Here is a 16,312-nt window from a genome sequence, read left to right as displayed (position 1 = left end):
ACTGCCGTTTCCTGGCCACATGGGAGGAGATCTCTGACTGGAGTTCAGTGATGACTCTGCAGGATTCAATACACTCTACAAAAGTGAACCGAGGGGTACCTGTTAAGGAGGTGATGTATGGTGCTATCTGCGATAGGCCTTTGTTCTTAAAGTGTGAAAGTGGTATGAACTGGTGATGTGTTTGCATTGTTTTGCTTTCACATTCAATCGTTTCAAATTAAGTGTGTTCTGGTATCCCCACTCGTGTGCAGAGATTTCATGGATTTCTTATTATAATTAAGATCCCCCAAGGTGAAGAACTAGGATTACAGGTTAATAGGGTTCCCTTCCATATCAGTACCATGCCAGGTGCTGACCTCTTCAAAACAAAATGAACTTCAGAAGGACCTTGGTTAGTATCCCAATTCCTACTTAATCTGCATGCGACTGACACCTGTTAGAGCAACGATAATGGACTTGGGATGGTTAACCCTCAAATCTCATAGATGGTGAAGTTGAGGCTTTCAGCTGCACAGTGCACCTTCTAAACCAACAGGCAGTAAATCGATGGTGGGTGGCCAGACCTTAGGTATACATATGTAATGGGAAACAACAAATCAGCTTGAAACAATGGCAACATCATCTTGTAGATCCAAGTACTTTAATTGGCATGCTTGTTAAACATCAGTCACGCAGGAACACAGTAGCCAGGGCAAACAGAAGAGGCCATCCCTGCCTTGTGCCCTTCTTAATCCCAAATTCTGCAGACATACCTTCACCAATCCGTACCCTGGCCAAGGAGTCTGCCTATGCAAGGTTTATGGTAGATGTGAGAAACCAGAGGGTGTCTCACTGACTAGTCCCAGAGGATCTGTCATCCAGGTGGCCAGGACACGGCCATCGCTTTTGGATCCAGTTCCTGGGGCTGCACCAGTGCGGGAGGATCACATGGCTGTGGGGTCTTGTGGGAGTTGGGACACCTGATGGCGAGAAGGTGTATCCCCCCCATCCTACCAGGTAGGATACCTGGGAACTTTGCCTCCCCAAACCCCTTTCCTGCACAAACACTTTAACACAAACAGCCCGCTCTGGGAGAAATCCGACTCCTACCCGAGCAGTGCACCTAACATGTCCCACTGCTATGGTCCGGCAAGGTCAGCCAATTGCTTTTGACAACTCACACCGACTTCCATTAAGCTTCCCCACACGGATAAAAAAGGTGGAGCACTAGAGCGAACTCTGAGTGAGGCAAAACACACAAACAAGCAGCGTTTTCCAAGCAGCAGCTGAAAGAAAGGAGAAATGCAGCAAACCAAGAAGGGAGAACGAGGAGGGAGATACCCTTGACCTTGGTGGCTAGAAACCGTTACTTTCCATAAGTCTTCAGATTAAAAGGTGTAAGCCCAGGAAACCAGACTGAAGAATCCTGCATTGTGTTTCAGAGATCCTGCATGACTGGCTGCGTCGGGCTGGTGCAGCAGCCGCAGTGGTATCGTCCTTGGCTCCAGGATCAAAGCAGCACCAGAGAAATCAACACAGCTGGCGATTTGGGGAGACCGATACAAGACTGGTCTGTGTTGAAGTTAAGGTTGCAAGCAGCAACATTGTATTAAGAGCAAAGAAAATTAACGCATGTGAAGAAAGACACGAGTAAAGCTCAATTGCCAATGGATGTTTGAACTTTAATATGAATCAGAGAAGGTACGATACAAAGTAACAGAGTGGTCAGACACCGCAGGTGTGTTCAGTAGAAGGTCTCTGCTTGAGGTATCCAGCCAAGAAGTGGCAGAAGCAAAACTAAAGCTTAAAGGTGAAACTTATGAATAAAGTGAATCGAAGTGGTCCTCCGGTTTAAACAAAATCCATCGCACAGTCGAAAGTCTTCAATTTTTGATAGAGTGGAAAGCAAGGAAAGTGGATTACAAGGCCTGACCTCCAGCCGAGGAAGACCTTTTGTGAACTTGTGTTTAAGGGGGTCTGAGCCCGACTGAAGGTGACCTGTGATGAACAGTAAACCCGAGAACTGGTGAATGTGAAAAACCTGATGAGAAAGGAATTTTGGCATTTGTTTGTTAATCCAGGCACTCTGCTAATAAGAGACTTTTATTGGGAAAGAGATTTTGGCGCAGAAGACCTGGATATCTATGTTGAACTGCACCCTTGTGCTAGAGAAGCCAGAGTGTGTGTGAAACTGAAGTGTGCCACCTGTCCCATGTTGAAAACGTGAGGAAGGGAAGCCAACTGCTCAACTATCCTGATATATTATTTCTTGAACATTTTACTGTTGCATACATAATTTTCCCACACCATAAGGACTGGCAGTTGTTCTTTTTAGTATAGGCCCTTTTATTTTGACAGAGACTCCACCAGGACTGCGTTATTTATTATTTGATGTTCGTAGCTTGCTCCCATCTTTAGATTTAGGTTTAGATAGGCGTTCAACCAACCCACTGAAGTTCAATAAACACCCCTGATCTGTTATCATTTGTGTCTGTCTTCACTGTTTGATACCATGCCTTCCTTACAGAGATGAGGGATTTCAGCACCCCAACACTAAACAGAAAGATCCACTCAATGAAATAAATGCGGTGTAATCTCAACCGCTATAATCTGCAGATTAATCTGGCGTATGTTTGGAAAAATAGATGCCTTAGCCGAAAATGTCTCTCTTCGTGTTTCATCCAGTACCATGTGAAAATACAGGGACCAGCATGAACTGAATTAATTATCTAAACTGAGTAGTGAGAGGAACCCCTAAAAGGAGCAGTGTGAATGATCCTGTGAGGTGAGGATGAATCTGATCTGCAGGTTCCTTAATGGATGGAGCAAGAGATCCCTTTGCCTAAACCTCATGATAGAGCTCAATGAACCGAGGGTCCAACGAAGAACATGATGTAAAGTCTGCATCCCTTTGCAAACTGAAAATCAGCAATTGCGATAAGCACCTCTTGTCACTGCCACCCTTGAGCCATAGATCATACCAAATATACTCCCTTCATAATCATGCCCCTTTCAAATGTTCTTTGTGGACCTGCAAGATCTATTCATAATCTTACATGTTCTCTGCATTAGCTTCCACTGCCTCTTTTTAAAATTATTATTATTATTTTTTTTTACAATACCTTATTAGTGAACTGCGAACATGCCGACAAAAGAGTATCTCTGCTGCAAATAGTAAACTTCAATCCCAGCATTCCTGTGCATGCAGGGCATCTAGAATCCATCCAGTACACCTGTGGCACCACAACAAGACGCAAGAGACCACAACAGAGAGACCAGGGATAACAAAAGTAATATCTATGTAATGTGGACTGATGCGCAATACATATAATGAGTATTTTAGAGTTTTTTTACAAAGATTTGTAGATCTGCTATATTCCAAATGTGTTTATTCAATGAAAAGTTTATTGAACTTCTTGGTGTCAAGTGTGTTATTAGAGGTGGCAATCGAGAATTCAAGTTAAGATAGACCAGCTCCACACAGTCTATGATGGACTCAACACAGACCATGAAATAGATGTTTTCCTGTAACTACTATCGATATGTTGTTTAATACTTTGTTTGAATTGTTAGTGAATATTGGGGCATACTAATGTTTCAGTTAGAACATAGTACACTTGCATTAATACAAATAACATCAAAGGGATTCTATTCATATTCACACAGCATGTTAACATACTGAACACATAGGTAATAATGGGAATAAGAATTAAGTTCTAAAATGTATCTGGATTTATCGTAGGATTGATAGTCCTAGATGGCTAAGTAATTATTTTACTCTGATAACTTATGTGGTAAATTAATAGGTTATCTGCAATTCAACAAAATTACCAGTGGCGTATCTATTTCACCATTGACATAAATGTCTGCACACTATTCCACATCATAAACTACGCTAAACAGGCATCACTTTTGTTCTTTTTGAGGATACCAAGGATTTAGAATAAAACATTGCGAAATAAGAACATTGTATCCTTTTCATTTATAAATTCATAGAATTAAGTGAATAGTAATAATAAATCTGGGTCACTGACTGAGTACAAATACACAGTTCGTCACGTAATCGTGTAACGAAAAGCACATCACAAAATGTCATGCACCATGCATGTGACATCCTAACGTCTTTTGTGGTGAATCCTTGGATGTCATCACTTCTCCTACGGGGAACTCCTTCCCATGAGGCCAGGGAGTTGAGGCCGCTATCTGATATTCCTCCTGGGGGTGGTACTCGGCGGATGTATGTCATGGGGAGAGACTCCACCTCTGGGGACAAGGGAAGACCTCTAAGAGAAATGTGGTATGACACACCTCACCCAGCACCCTTGCATATTCCTAGCCCTAAACCCTGTTCACACACCTCAGCTCCATAACATAGGTATTCATACATCTCTGCAAAACCTAATACTTAACATCCTTGGCTCATACTAGGGCAAAGAAGAGCAAAAACAACCCAGAACAAATACAATGGGCAAGTACTGGGACGAGGAGGAGGTGCAGAGCCTTACAGACTATCCCTAGAACATCCAATGAGCCTTCTAGTCATTCTCCAACTCCCATTGGAGAAACACACATAGACCTAGAGGAAGGACTATGGAAGAGAGAGAGAGAGAGCGCGAGAGAATCCCCCCCTGGAGGAGCTGCAAGATTCAAATTCATCAAGCGGGTAAAAGCAGGGAGAACAGGGACCCGGGACGCTTGTCAGCTGACAGAGGCGATTCTGACTGGTCCACTGTGGACGGACCGAAGGAAGGGGAGGAAGAGCAGGCATTCAGCCGACCAAGGGAACTGGAACATGCAGTCAGTTGGACATGCACAGCCCGAGAACGCTACAGAGCAACCGCAGCTGCAGGAGAAGCAGCCCAAAGACTGTGAAGGGATGCAGAGAAGCCCACAACTGTCCGGAAAGCAACAGCAAGAGCCCTGCAGGTATCATGGTTGCCGGGACGGTTGGTGCGACACCTGAAGGGCTAAAAAGTGAGGAAGGACAGTCTGGGACCCGCACCCAATAACAAATAGCCTTCGGGGACATCTTCATGGCAGTACCTGGCAGGGGAGTGAACCAGGTCTGCCAGAGCAGAAAAGAGGAGCAAGGCCCGGGGAAGGGAGATATTCCCTATGGTGTGGTGAACTGTGAAAATAAGCCAAGAGAGTGTGAGAAAGCCAAAAAATGCCAGAGGAAGGAAATAATTCCCCTGGTATTGTGAAATCCTGAATCCAGGAGAAGGGAGTCATTTCCCCTCGCTGTGTTTCGAGAAAAGAACTGAGAGCTAGACTTCAGACGAAGGGATCATTCTCCTGTTGATTAAGTTTACAAAGAGAATCAAACTAATGATCCAGAGGAAGAGAGTCATTCTCTCTGAAGAGAAGAAATTATGAACTTCTAAATGCAAAGCCAGTAATACTTTGTTGAGATATTGAAGTCAGGGAAGGGAGTCATTCCCCCTGGTGCTGGAAAACCAAGGAACAAGATACATGGAAAAGAAAGTCATTCTCCAAGAACCCAATAGTGAAGAAGCAACAATGGCCAATAAGGAATGTTGATACTTGAACCTGAACTTTTCCCTTTGAGTTTAACCGAGAACTTTACTGCGTATTGATATTATAACCTGGAACTTTGTTTTGTACCCTGGAAAGGGGTTGAGACATTGGGAAGGGAGTCATTGCCTCGGGTAAAGATCCCACCTAAGAACTAGGACTGTGATCCAGTGTCCAGAAGAAGGGAGACATTCTTCTGGACCAAAAAGATCCATTGCCTCTTTAGTTAAGTTATAAGTGTGAGGGGCAGAAGTAGGCTTTTTGACACAGGATGGTAGCCTATTGATTTATACCGACATCCTAGCCGAACCCGTAGTATTTTATTTGATGTCGGGAAACACTTCCTATATATAGGGAAATATGGGTTTTCTCTTTATTTCTGGTATGATAAACAATGTTATGCCAAAAGCCATGCCACCTGTGTGTCAGTCTCCTCATTCTGCACCCTTACAATTTATAAACAAATTAAAAAGGTGATTGTGAGGAACGCAGGGACACCAACGTATGAAATGTTGATCACGTCAGGGATGAAAAACATACCTTCTAACATACTAAAAGGTAAGTAGATTATCATAATATTACCTTTAGATGAGGCATAAAATATTGTAGAAAGAGTTTTGGGGCAACTAAAAGAATTAATGGAACTATTCTTCAACTGCCGTGTTGAGAATACCCACTTGGGGGACAAGATTTGAGCTATATTGAATAGATTTTAGATATGCAAACTAGAACTAAATACAGATTGTGATATATTACCAATCTATGTTGATATTTAAGAAGCCTTAAATTATACTTTGAACAATAACCAAGGAAGAACTATTGGAAGTACTTGAGGCTCATGCTTAAGACCCATAGAATCACTGGCTAGGATGGGAAAGATGAAACTCGCCTTAACCTTTGCTACTATTTATTGGAATACTATGGGAAACAATTCTAGGATAATACCAGTATATCCTCTATACCAAAGGTATTGGCACATGCACATAAAGGTTGATATACTCTCAATATAATTGGAGCAATATAAGTCGCATTCATATTGTATACTAAAGAATATATGTTACTCTCCCCTATGTTCTATCTTTTTTGCATACTTGTGTCCTATAATACTGATCTACTGGTCATATTAGCACACTTAAGGAATTAGCAAGATTGACACTGTTTTTATTAATGTTTTTATGTGTAAGGACCTCATGGTGGCAACAGTAAAGACAGACACAAGTGATCACAGTTCAAGGGTGTTTATTAAACTGTATATGCAGGTTGGGAAAATACCTAATCTAAACCTAAATCTAAAATGAGAGCAAGCTACGACCATCAAATAATAATAAGGCAGTCCCAGTGGCGTCTTGTCAAATAAAATGGCCTATACTAAGAAAAACCATATTGCCAATCCTTATAACTAAATACAAAAGAGTGTGGGATAAGGTTCACAAAAAAAGAAAGAAGTATTCACAAATGAAAATTCATGATGTGGTAGCCAGGGGTCACCCTTCCCCCATGATTTTAGCACGGGACAAGGAGGGACTCCTGAACACAGCACACACTCTAGCTTCCCCAGCAGGAGACAACAATTCCGTTTCTCGGATATCAGGATCTTCGCTGGTTAAGTCTCTTTTCTATAAAAAGTCTCTGGCAAGGACTTGATGTGATCTAAATAATAAACAAAGGTTTCTTCCTGCTTTTACTTTGGGTGATGCCTTTTCACCCCTGGATCCCCCACTTCCGGGATCAGATGCACAAACAGATTCTTTCTACAAAAATCATAACCAAAGGTACTTTTCTGATTGCTCTTGGATTAGTGATTCTTCACCTTTGGATCCCCCCCTTCCGGGCTCAGACCCCTCTTGAATGTCAGCTTCCCTCCATCGGGTTCACTCCAGCTGTCCTCAAATCAACTTGGCTTTCACAAATTTTAATGTCTTTTTTTAAACAGTTCACTGAGGAAATCCCTCTGTCAGGTTCACCTTTGTCAACAGACTGTTCATAGGGACTTGAGGCTTATGATGCAGGATTCACTTCCCTTAGCTTTCCGATCATTTGCCGGTCAGACTTTTGACTGTACAGAGGATTTTACCAGACCCCTGTATAACCACTTTGATCTTTTCCTCACGCCTCTCCTATGGCCTTCTGGTAGTTTCAACAAACGCGGAATCAGCCAGTCTCTATTGAATGAGCACCCACATGGTGACGGACCGCTCTCAACTGGTATTGCCTTAATGTTAGTAGTTCTTTGTATTTTCTTCAATTGGCCATTTGCTACTTCTGTTCAACACAATTTGGTTTCTTATCAGCACTCCCGTCGTCTCACCGGCTGTGATGAACTGCTTGGTTTTTCTTGTCTCTGGAGTCAAAGACAGTACCACGGTAGCAGGTGTCTCTCCCGGGCTTGGTTATCAGTGGAGGAGGGCCCTGTGTACCGTTCACATCTGATGTAACACATGCTGGCTATTGTTCGTGGTCTTGCAATTCCTTCCACTGAGACTTCACAGGTCTGGGTCGGAAAGGGCAAGGTCGCTGTAAAGACCGGTAGGGGGTGTCTGTACTTGGGCACAGAGGACCTCAGCCAAGATTCTCTATTATTGGTACGTGGTCGAGCAATCAAGGCCTAGCTTCTCAGGAGGTGATGCGGGCTGGTTCTTAAGTACAGTGTTGTCCCCGAACCCCCACAAAGGAATGTCCACACACTGTATTACTGAAAACACAGTCTTTATATAATTAATATTCAAAGGTATGTACACGATCACAATAACGCACTTTGTACTTGGAAGTCAATAATGATAAATATATACACGTCTAGAGTGGTACCACTAATGTTATCAAATCTCATTAAAGTGCATCAACTGTACGGTTAAATTGTCACACAGATCAATAACGAGTAAACCAGCAATAGAGATAGGAAGGAACGTAAGATGGTTGAAACAATAGGCAGAATGCTGACCCCTACCACTAGGCACAGTTCTGTGTGGAGATCCCCCCAAACTGGGCAACCTGTAAATAAAGATCTATAGCACAAGCCCAGTCCATATATTGTCCGATAGTCTTACTTCTTCCTATTAAGGTTTTACCCCCCAATGTACCTGGTGGAGTAGAGTTCTCCGACGATGCACCGACCGATCCTTCTTGAGTGCCTCCCTTTAAGGCAGGAGTCACGGGTCGTCAAACGTCCGACGGTGAACAGGGTGAACTATGGCAGGGAAGTGGGCGCTTCGTTCCTAGCGGTGCTCGTCGACGACAGAGCGTTGGCGTCCTGCAAGGAAGAGGCGTGCGGGGCACCTCGATGACAATAGTTCTGGACCGCAAAGAGATGAGGAAGAGCTGTGGTCCAGCAAGGGCGTCGAGTCGTCGGCGTCTCTGCGGTCTGTAGGTGGCGGGAAACCCACCGGTGGATGCTCCTCGGCGCGTCGACGGTCGGGCCTTCTCCAGCGGGAGCCAAGCGGGTGCCGATGCAGACGAGAGCGTCCGATGATCAATGAAAGTTCTTAGGCAAACGGGAGCACGGCGGCTCCGGTCGGCGATGGCGGTCGTAGACAGTGGCGGACAACAGTCCAAGTGCTTCTCCTTGGAGTTCCGCAGCAGTCCCCGTATCGGGTCGGCAGCCTGTCGTAGGTCTGTCTACCAGGGAGCGTTGGCAAAGATAAGCTGTGCACGATGGTCCCTCGTAGCTCGGGAAGAGGGCGCCTTACCAGGTCCTCTCTGGGTCAGTCCTTGGAGGCACAACAGCTTTCAGATTGTGAAGGAGAGCAACAGCAATTCTTCTCGTCCAGCAGGGCTTCAAGGTCAAGCGTCAGTTAATCCAGTTACTCGTCGTAGTGGACTTCAGCTTCTGAACACGATTCCTAGCAGTGAGAGGTCCCCAGATATACTGTTGATCTCCCATTCATTCCGCTGGGTCACTCTCAAGCATCCAATCACGACTACGGGCATTCATGCAGGCAGGCAGCCAATCAGGCACACGAGGTATTCAGGCCATTCACTTCTCTCCAGACACTCGCAACAAGTTATGTTTATTGGGACAAGTACCGAGCCATTCAACACTCCAAGCTGCATTCATACCGGTTTCGGGCAGGGTTGTCTCGGTCATTGTGTCAACCACCAGATACTAGACACCCACAACACAGAATGCATATTCGTCACACACTCTATTCACCCAGGTCCCACCCACAGGAGGTACCCACAACATACATCACCGGGAAGGCTCCAGCTAGTCTGACTGGGCCTTCACAACAACAGCATATATGGCACTTCCATCCAACAGCCAGTCAGGGGGAAGGGACAGAGTCAGGGCTTCCCAGGACTTTGGGAAAACAAGGTAATGGGTAATAGAAAGCAAGAGGCCACCGGGGCCATCTTGTTTTCCATCAGGAATCAACTGATCCCAATGGCAGGGCCGGGGTATCCCAAAATAGAGGATACTCCGCGCACCTGTCAAATTCAGCATGGAGTTGCCACCAGCCCATACCCTGCTCTGTGGGCCACCCACAGGTGCCCAAAAACATACACTAGGGGCACAGTGTTGTACGCCCACCCATGTGTGCCATAAGGGTATCCCACGGGTCCGTTCAAACCAAAAGAAAGAGAGCTGCACCGCCAGGAGTCCCACATGAACTCCTGCGCGGAAAACACAACAGAACACACGATAAAAAGCAGTAAAGGACAAGGATACGGAGGCCCTGTCCCTCCGATGCATTTCCAGCATCACAGTCGCTTCTCTCCTTATCACCCTTTTGCTTCTTGCTGCATTTCTCCTCCTCTTGAACTGCCGTACTTGGATAGCTCTGTTGTGCGGTCTGCCTTGCTCATAGTGTGCTCTCATGCTCCACCTTTTATCCCTGTGGGGAAGGGAAAGGGCCATCAGGTGTGTCTGATTCTGGTCAATTGCCTGTCTTTGCCTGACCCTTGTGTTGGGAAATGTCAGGTAAACGGTTCTGCTTTTAGTCCATTGTCTTTTGTGGTGTGCAAAAGTGTTTATGTTGGAAAAGGGGGGTGGTGGTAGAGTTTCTGAGTATCCGTTGTGGTAGGATGGGAAAAAGGTGTTATAAGAAGGGGGATACCACGTCTCACCCGTGGATGTCCCACTTCCAATCCTGAGGACCCCCCACCCATTTAGGTGATCCTCCCTCACCGGTCCACCCCCAGGAACTGGATCTAATAGTGATAGCCGTGTCCTGGCCACCTGGATGACAGATCCCCGGGGACTAGTCAGGGAGACAGCTCCAGGTTTCTCACATATGATACACAAAAGCAAATAATGTAAGCCTTGATAAAGAACCATGAGGCCGAAACACGTGTTGGCAGTTAAGGTTGTGACTATTTACACTATAAACAAACAAATATTATTTTGCACAAGGAGTTGGCAATATAATTGGATTCTGTAAAATTCTTTGTCATGTAATTACACTTTGTAAATGTGTGAATTAGAGCAAGAAACCATTTAATGTATGTATGAATAATTTTGTGAATGTAACTTTTTAGGCTTAATTAAAAACCGTATGATTAAAATTGAATATACAAATTTGGAATAGGTGATCGCCACATATTTTGTAAAAATCTCTAAAATACTCATTAGAGGTTTTATGCGCCAGTGCACATTAGATGAATATCCTAAACACTGTGGCATGTCATAGCCACCGCTTAATTGTGTATACACTGAAATCTCAGATAATACTTACTGATCTGGAGTCTTGGCAGATTAGACAGTGCGATTGCTTGCACCACTTACCAATGGATAACAAAAATACACACTGTTTAGGACGTGCATTGTCAGACCGGACATGTTTAAATTGCAATCTCTTGGGAATCCTGTCGGATTGTCCATCAAACCCTGGACAGGGCCTTCCCCCTTCTACTTAAAGAATGACAATGACATGGTAAGGAAGTCTCTCTCTGAGGCAGGAGCGACTTATTGGCTGCACCTCTTGATTTATGCAAAGGCACCTCGACCCAGGAGCTGCACAGGGTGAGGAAGAAGGAAAGCGTGGGTTTCTGGTAGTGAAAAAATAACCATTACTCCTAATCATAAATATAGTAACTATTAAGCAAAGCAGTGGTACCTAACGCCCTGTGTAACCTCACCCAACCATAATGTATAAAAGATCCATGTTTCCTCCGCGGGGACAGCATACATATATAATGCAATGAATCATAGTATAGATGGGAGAGGCATCCCAAAAGTGTAACACCAATTTACACTCGAAAATAACACTGTTGAACGCACTACAGAGTTCCCACCCCTGCATAGGATTACAACATTGTTCTAAAACAGAATCAGGCTAAATAACTAAATTTACCTAAAATAGCAGCAAAAACTGCTTCTCGTGAAATCCAAAATCCCACAGGTTGCGAGACACTGAGCGTGTTTCGTTATTCTATATTTAAAGCACAGAGGACTACATGATAGACGTAGACCATTCAGTTTTCCGACGTGACAGGTGGTGGCCATTTTGAAATGGGGACTGAAATCAAGGAATACTATTTCCATTGCACCCCAGCAGTCATCTTAGAGTGGGACGTTATGTTCCTAAAGCCATAGGAAATAGTCCATCACAGCCTATTTGGAGGGACACACATGCGAGTCCAGCAGGGTTGCCACAAACATCCCTGGAACAGCGGGCCATATCTTGTGTAATCCACCTTTCCTTGGTAGCCCTAACAAGTATAGCTCCTTGATTCTCCTCTGAGTGTCATCATCACTACTTGTCATCTAACCTCTCATTCTTTCATCAAACTTTCCCAGTTATTGTCAAGCCAATCTTCCACCGTTGTCTTCATCTGTGACTTCCATTGCCACCTTCTAATCTTTTGCAGAATTCTTCCTGCACTCTACACCTCCAAGTACCTTTGTGCCTGGACTACTAATCCCATAAATTTAATTTCCCTAAAGGACACCTCCCTATACATCTCCAGTCTTAATCTTACTGATATTTTTGTCATAACTGGACCGATCATATTTTCTCTCTAGGTTCTTTGTATCTTTTTCCTTCACATCTAATGGCCCAGAAGTAGACTTTAAAAGTCCCCCAAGCTACCAGGATGTTAGCTACTGACCATACATTTGCATTAAATGAGACAATTTCCTCTCACTAAAAAACGGCACACAGTCTATTGCCCCCACACAACTCTCCCATTGCCAACAAGCATTTGGAAATCAAGCCATTGTGTCTCGCAAAGGGCCCTCAGTAAGGCAAGTAAGGAATACATGTAACACAGTGTGTGCACACAGATGCACACATAAATATACACACAGCATGGGGGCACACAATCACAGAGAACCCAGACACAATCAGTACATGAGGCCACACATACACGCATGCACGCACCCACACGCATGCATTCCCCCCACTCCCCCCCAGTGTACAGTTCTCACGCGAAGAGGGAGAATAAAAAGTGAAGTAGGGAGAAATGTAATGAACATGCTGACGGGGACAAGTACAAATTAGAGCAAACAGGAAGCGGGCCTACAATGGATACAGTGAGATGAAAGGAGGACAACAATCAGCACAAGGTGGGTGAGCAATAACTGTGAAGGCATCATGAAGTATGACACAGACGAAGGTCTTAAAGTTCAAACAAATGAAATATATTAACTTAAATGTCAGGATGGTTGAAGGCCTAACTTGCCCTATGCTAAGGTGGGATTTCCCTACATGAACGAAACTAAGGAAAGTCTGAGTCAAAAAGTTCAACTTAAGTCTGTCCGTCCCCAAAACCTTTCCTTGCCCTTACTACTAAAGCTAGCAAATGTATAGGGATATCAAAGTTCAAAGAAATAGTGTTCAACTCGTAGTTCTGAGCTTCTTCCAGTTCACAGCTTACTTTCAGCTCCCCTTCCTCAAGCATAAGCCAGTTCCATGAAAAAGTCTCAAAGTTTACCTTTATCCATTTGAAGGTGATATAGTTCAGAACCAATCCTTGGGATTCCCTGACCCAAGTTTCAAGTAACACAATCCAAAACAAAAGGGCCTTGAGGCTCCATTCCCAAGACAACAATTGTGGTCCTTTAAGTATCAGGGTTCCCAAGACTTCAGTTCATCACTTACATTTGCTTCAGTCTTTTCAAAAAGTCTTAACAAAAACACCAGGTCAACCTGACCCTTATTTGCAGTGGTTTCATTGGACTGTTTCACTGCATCCTTATCTTTCACCATTCAGGGCTCTCTGATGTAGGTGCAGTTGTTTGAGTGCATTGGTTCACCCATCACAGGTCGCACAACCAGGATCCCTGGGCTCTTTGACCCACACCAGTTCCTTGGTACTTGCTCCTGTGCACCGTCACCTTCACTTAATTCCTTTTATTGGCCTCTTGACTTAATGTGTAGTTTTGCACTCCTCTGGCCTCTCCTTGATAACCTCATGGCTCGGCCACTATGTGTTACTTACCTTTTGCCAAACCGTGGCCTTGCCACACTACATTCACTCATAAAAGTTCACTGTTTGGCTCCCTTCAGCCTTCAATATATTTGTCTTCAAAGTCTGAGTTAAATCGTTGTGCAACATATGTTCAATATTGTTTGCTTTCAGTTCGATGTTCAGTGGGCACTTATGGTGCTTAATTATGTTCGGTGTTCAGTATGCACTTATTTGCTTCAATGTTGTTTCCATTTAGTTTCGATATTCAATATGCATTTATTGGCTTCAATGTGAAGTTTCCATTTCGTTCGGGATTCAATATGCATTTAGTCACATACTTTCACGGACCGTTACGCTTGCGGTCCTAAAGGGGCGCCCCGGTGCTTGAGCGCCCTTCCGACACTCAACAGCTTTCTGTGTCCTTTCCCGGTGGTTCCCGCGGCTTCCTCTCGGCTTCAGAAGCTGGGAAATCCACTGGCACAAGCCCTGCCCGCTTGCTGTGTGTTTCCTTCCACACTACGGCACCTCCAATGTTTCTTACTGGATGTGGGCGGCATCCTCTGTGCTCCAGGCTCCTCAGCAACTCCTGCTGCTCACATTGTATTGCAGAGGCTCCGAGGCTTGTGGGAAATACTCAGCCCATCCACATCGGGTCCCACATGTCCTCTGGGATTTCTGCCAGCATCCTGGCTCTTTTTCCTGTCCCACCATGGCTGCCTCCTTACAAGGGTCTCCTGCTGTTGCTCTCTGCCCTGCTGTGCTGGTCTCGCTTTATACACCTGCTGCCCCTTGCAGGCTGCAGATATGGATGTCTGATAAGCCATGCCGGACCATAATTAAATGGGCATGCCTGACCCTCACAGCTCTTAGCAGGCTTCATCCTCGTCCCAGAGTGGTGAAAGGGTGTAGTCTTCATTACTTTCAGTTGTCTCTTCTTCATTCCAGTACTGTCAAGTGTTACATGTGAAAAAATTTGAGGAGTTGGCTTATAATAGCCCATAAAGGTTGGGGAAGGGTGAGGTTGTTTGGCAATAGGAAAAGGCGACATTGGAAGGATTGCCGCCTGTGTCGGGCCAGTTCACTGTGGTGGGGTAGTTATCATTGCTCTGCACAACATTAGTGTTATAAGACGTTTTAACAAGAATTCCAATGCCTTTGCAGTCACATCGAAGACTACGGATCGTTTGGTTTGGGTGGGGAAATAGTTCACAAGGTGTAGTGCGGCATGAGAGAAGTACTCTCTCAAAGAAGGAGCCTTTGGAATAGAAGCCCCAGTGCTTTGGAATGCTCTGCCACGTATGGCGTTCTTGCCATGCCGTGCTCAGGAAAGAATCCCCCCACCCAGTTGCTAACTGACTTCTTACAGTTCCATTTCTGTTCATATTTTGGATTGGATCCCTCAGTTCTTTTCAACGGCTGTCCCCCTTCTTCTGCTATTTGTACCTTGTGTGTCGCATGCATTCTAAATACACTTGTTCATGTTGTGAAACCTGTAACCATTCTGTATTCGCAGTGGCTGCAGATACCCATATTTCCCAGAGCCCTGTTCATGATCCTTGTTGCGGATAGGCTGGCTCTGAGTTTACAGTTACCCTTACATGTTTCATCATGTTTTGCAGCCAATCATTTCATTGAGTGTTGCTTGTTTTAGGACTCGAAATTGGTGATAGAAGCATTTAAGTCTGGCTTTGAACCTCCCGGGGACGTGGAATTCGAAGACTACAGCCAGCCGATGAAGCGCACGATTTCCGAAAACAGTTTGTCCAACTCCAAAAGTGAAGGCAAAGGTGAAGCCAAGTTCGGGGTCAAATCACGAGGAAAATTGTGGCCCTTCATCAAAAAGAACAAGGTACTACTTTCACACCCCAGCGTTGGGCCTACCCTAACCTTTAAGCCTTTAAAGACCTCCCTTACCAGACAGCTATTTAAAAGAAATATATATATATGTATATATATAATATCACAAGATAAGAACTTAGAATTTAATCAAGAAAATGTATTTTTGAATTTCTGGATTTCTTACTTTATCTTTTGATGATAAATGTTTTTACATTCTGACACCACGCTGGATTCACACTGCGATGTTGTGTGCTAATCACCAACTAACCCTATAACATCACCATCATTGTCATTTGTAGGGCAGTTGTGCTCTGTGTCCTAATGCCATGACATTTCTAATTCCACAAAGAGTAGACCTTTGTCACACCCTCATCGCCTCCTCTTCATAGCTCTCCTGCTGCAACATTGCCTGCTCTATGTACGTGAAGGTTGTAGTCTATTCTGCAGCAGTGTTGTGTGCTTTGTAGACTCGACCACAAGAGTAGTGAAGCACTTGTGCATGTTCTCCACTGCAGGACTGGTCTGGTCCTGTTCTAATGATGCAGCAGCTCCTAGAAGGCTGCTTGATTGGTATTCTTACTGCACAGTTGCAGCTATTCTTCCCCTTACCGCT

General features: G+C 44.5%; 1 protein-coding gene across 15 annotated transcripts in view; it reads left to right on the top strand.

The window, feature by feature from the left end:
• The window catches only part of FNBP1 (formin binding protein 1), a 1,284,153-nt gene that overhangs the window by 901,459 nt on the left and 366,382 nt on the right, over positions 1-16,312 (top strand). For all 15 annotated transcript variants that reach the window (XM_069609253.1, XM_069609251.1, XM_069609250.1 and 12 more), the window contains exon 9: positions 15,512-15,709. In XM_069609253.1, coding sequence (XP_069465354.1) covers positions 15,512-15,709 — 198 coding nt within the window. The remainder of the gene's footprint in view (positions 1-15,511; positions 15,710-16,312) is intronic.

Source organism: Ambystoma mexicanum, chromosome 8 (genome assembly GCF_040938575.1).
Source record: "Ambystoma mexicanum isolate Mex_15411 chromosome 8, UKY_AmexF1_1, whole genome shotgun sequence".
Classification (NCBI taxonomy): Eukaryota; Metazoa; Chordata; class Amphibia; order Caudata; family Ambystomatidae; genus Ambystoma; species Ambystoma mexicanum.
The sequence above is the reverse complement of the archived record's forward strand: the minus strand, read 5'-3'. Positions and strand labels throughout refer to the sequence as shown.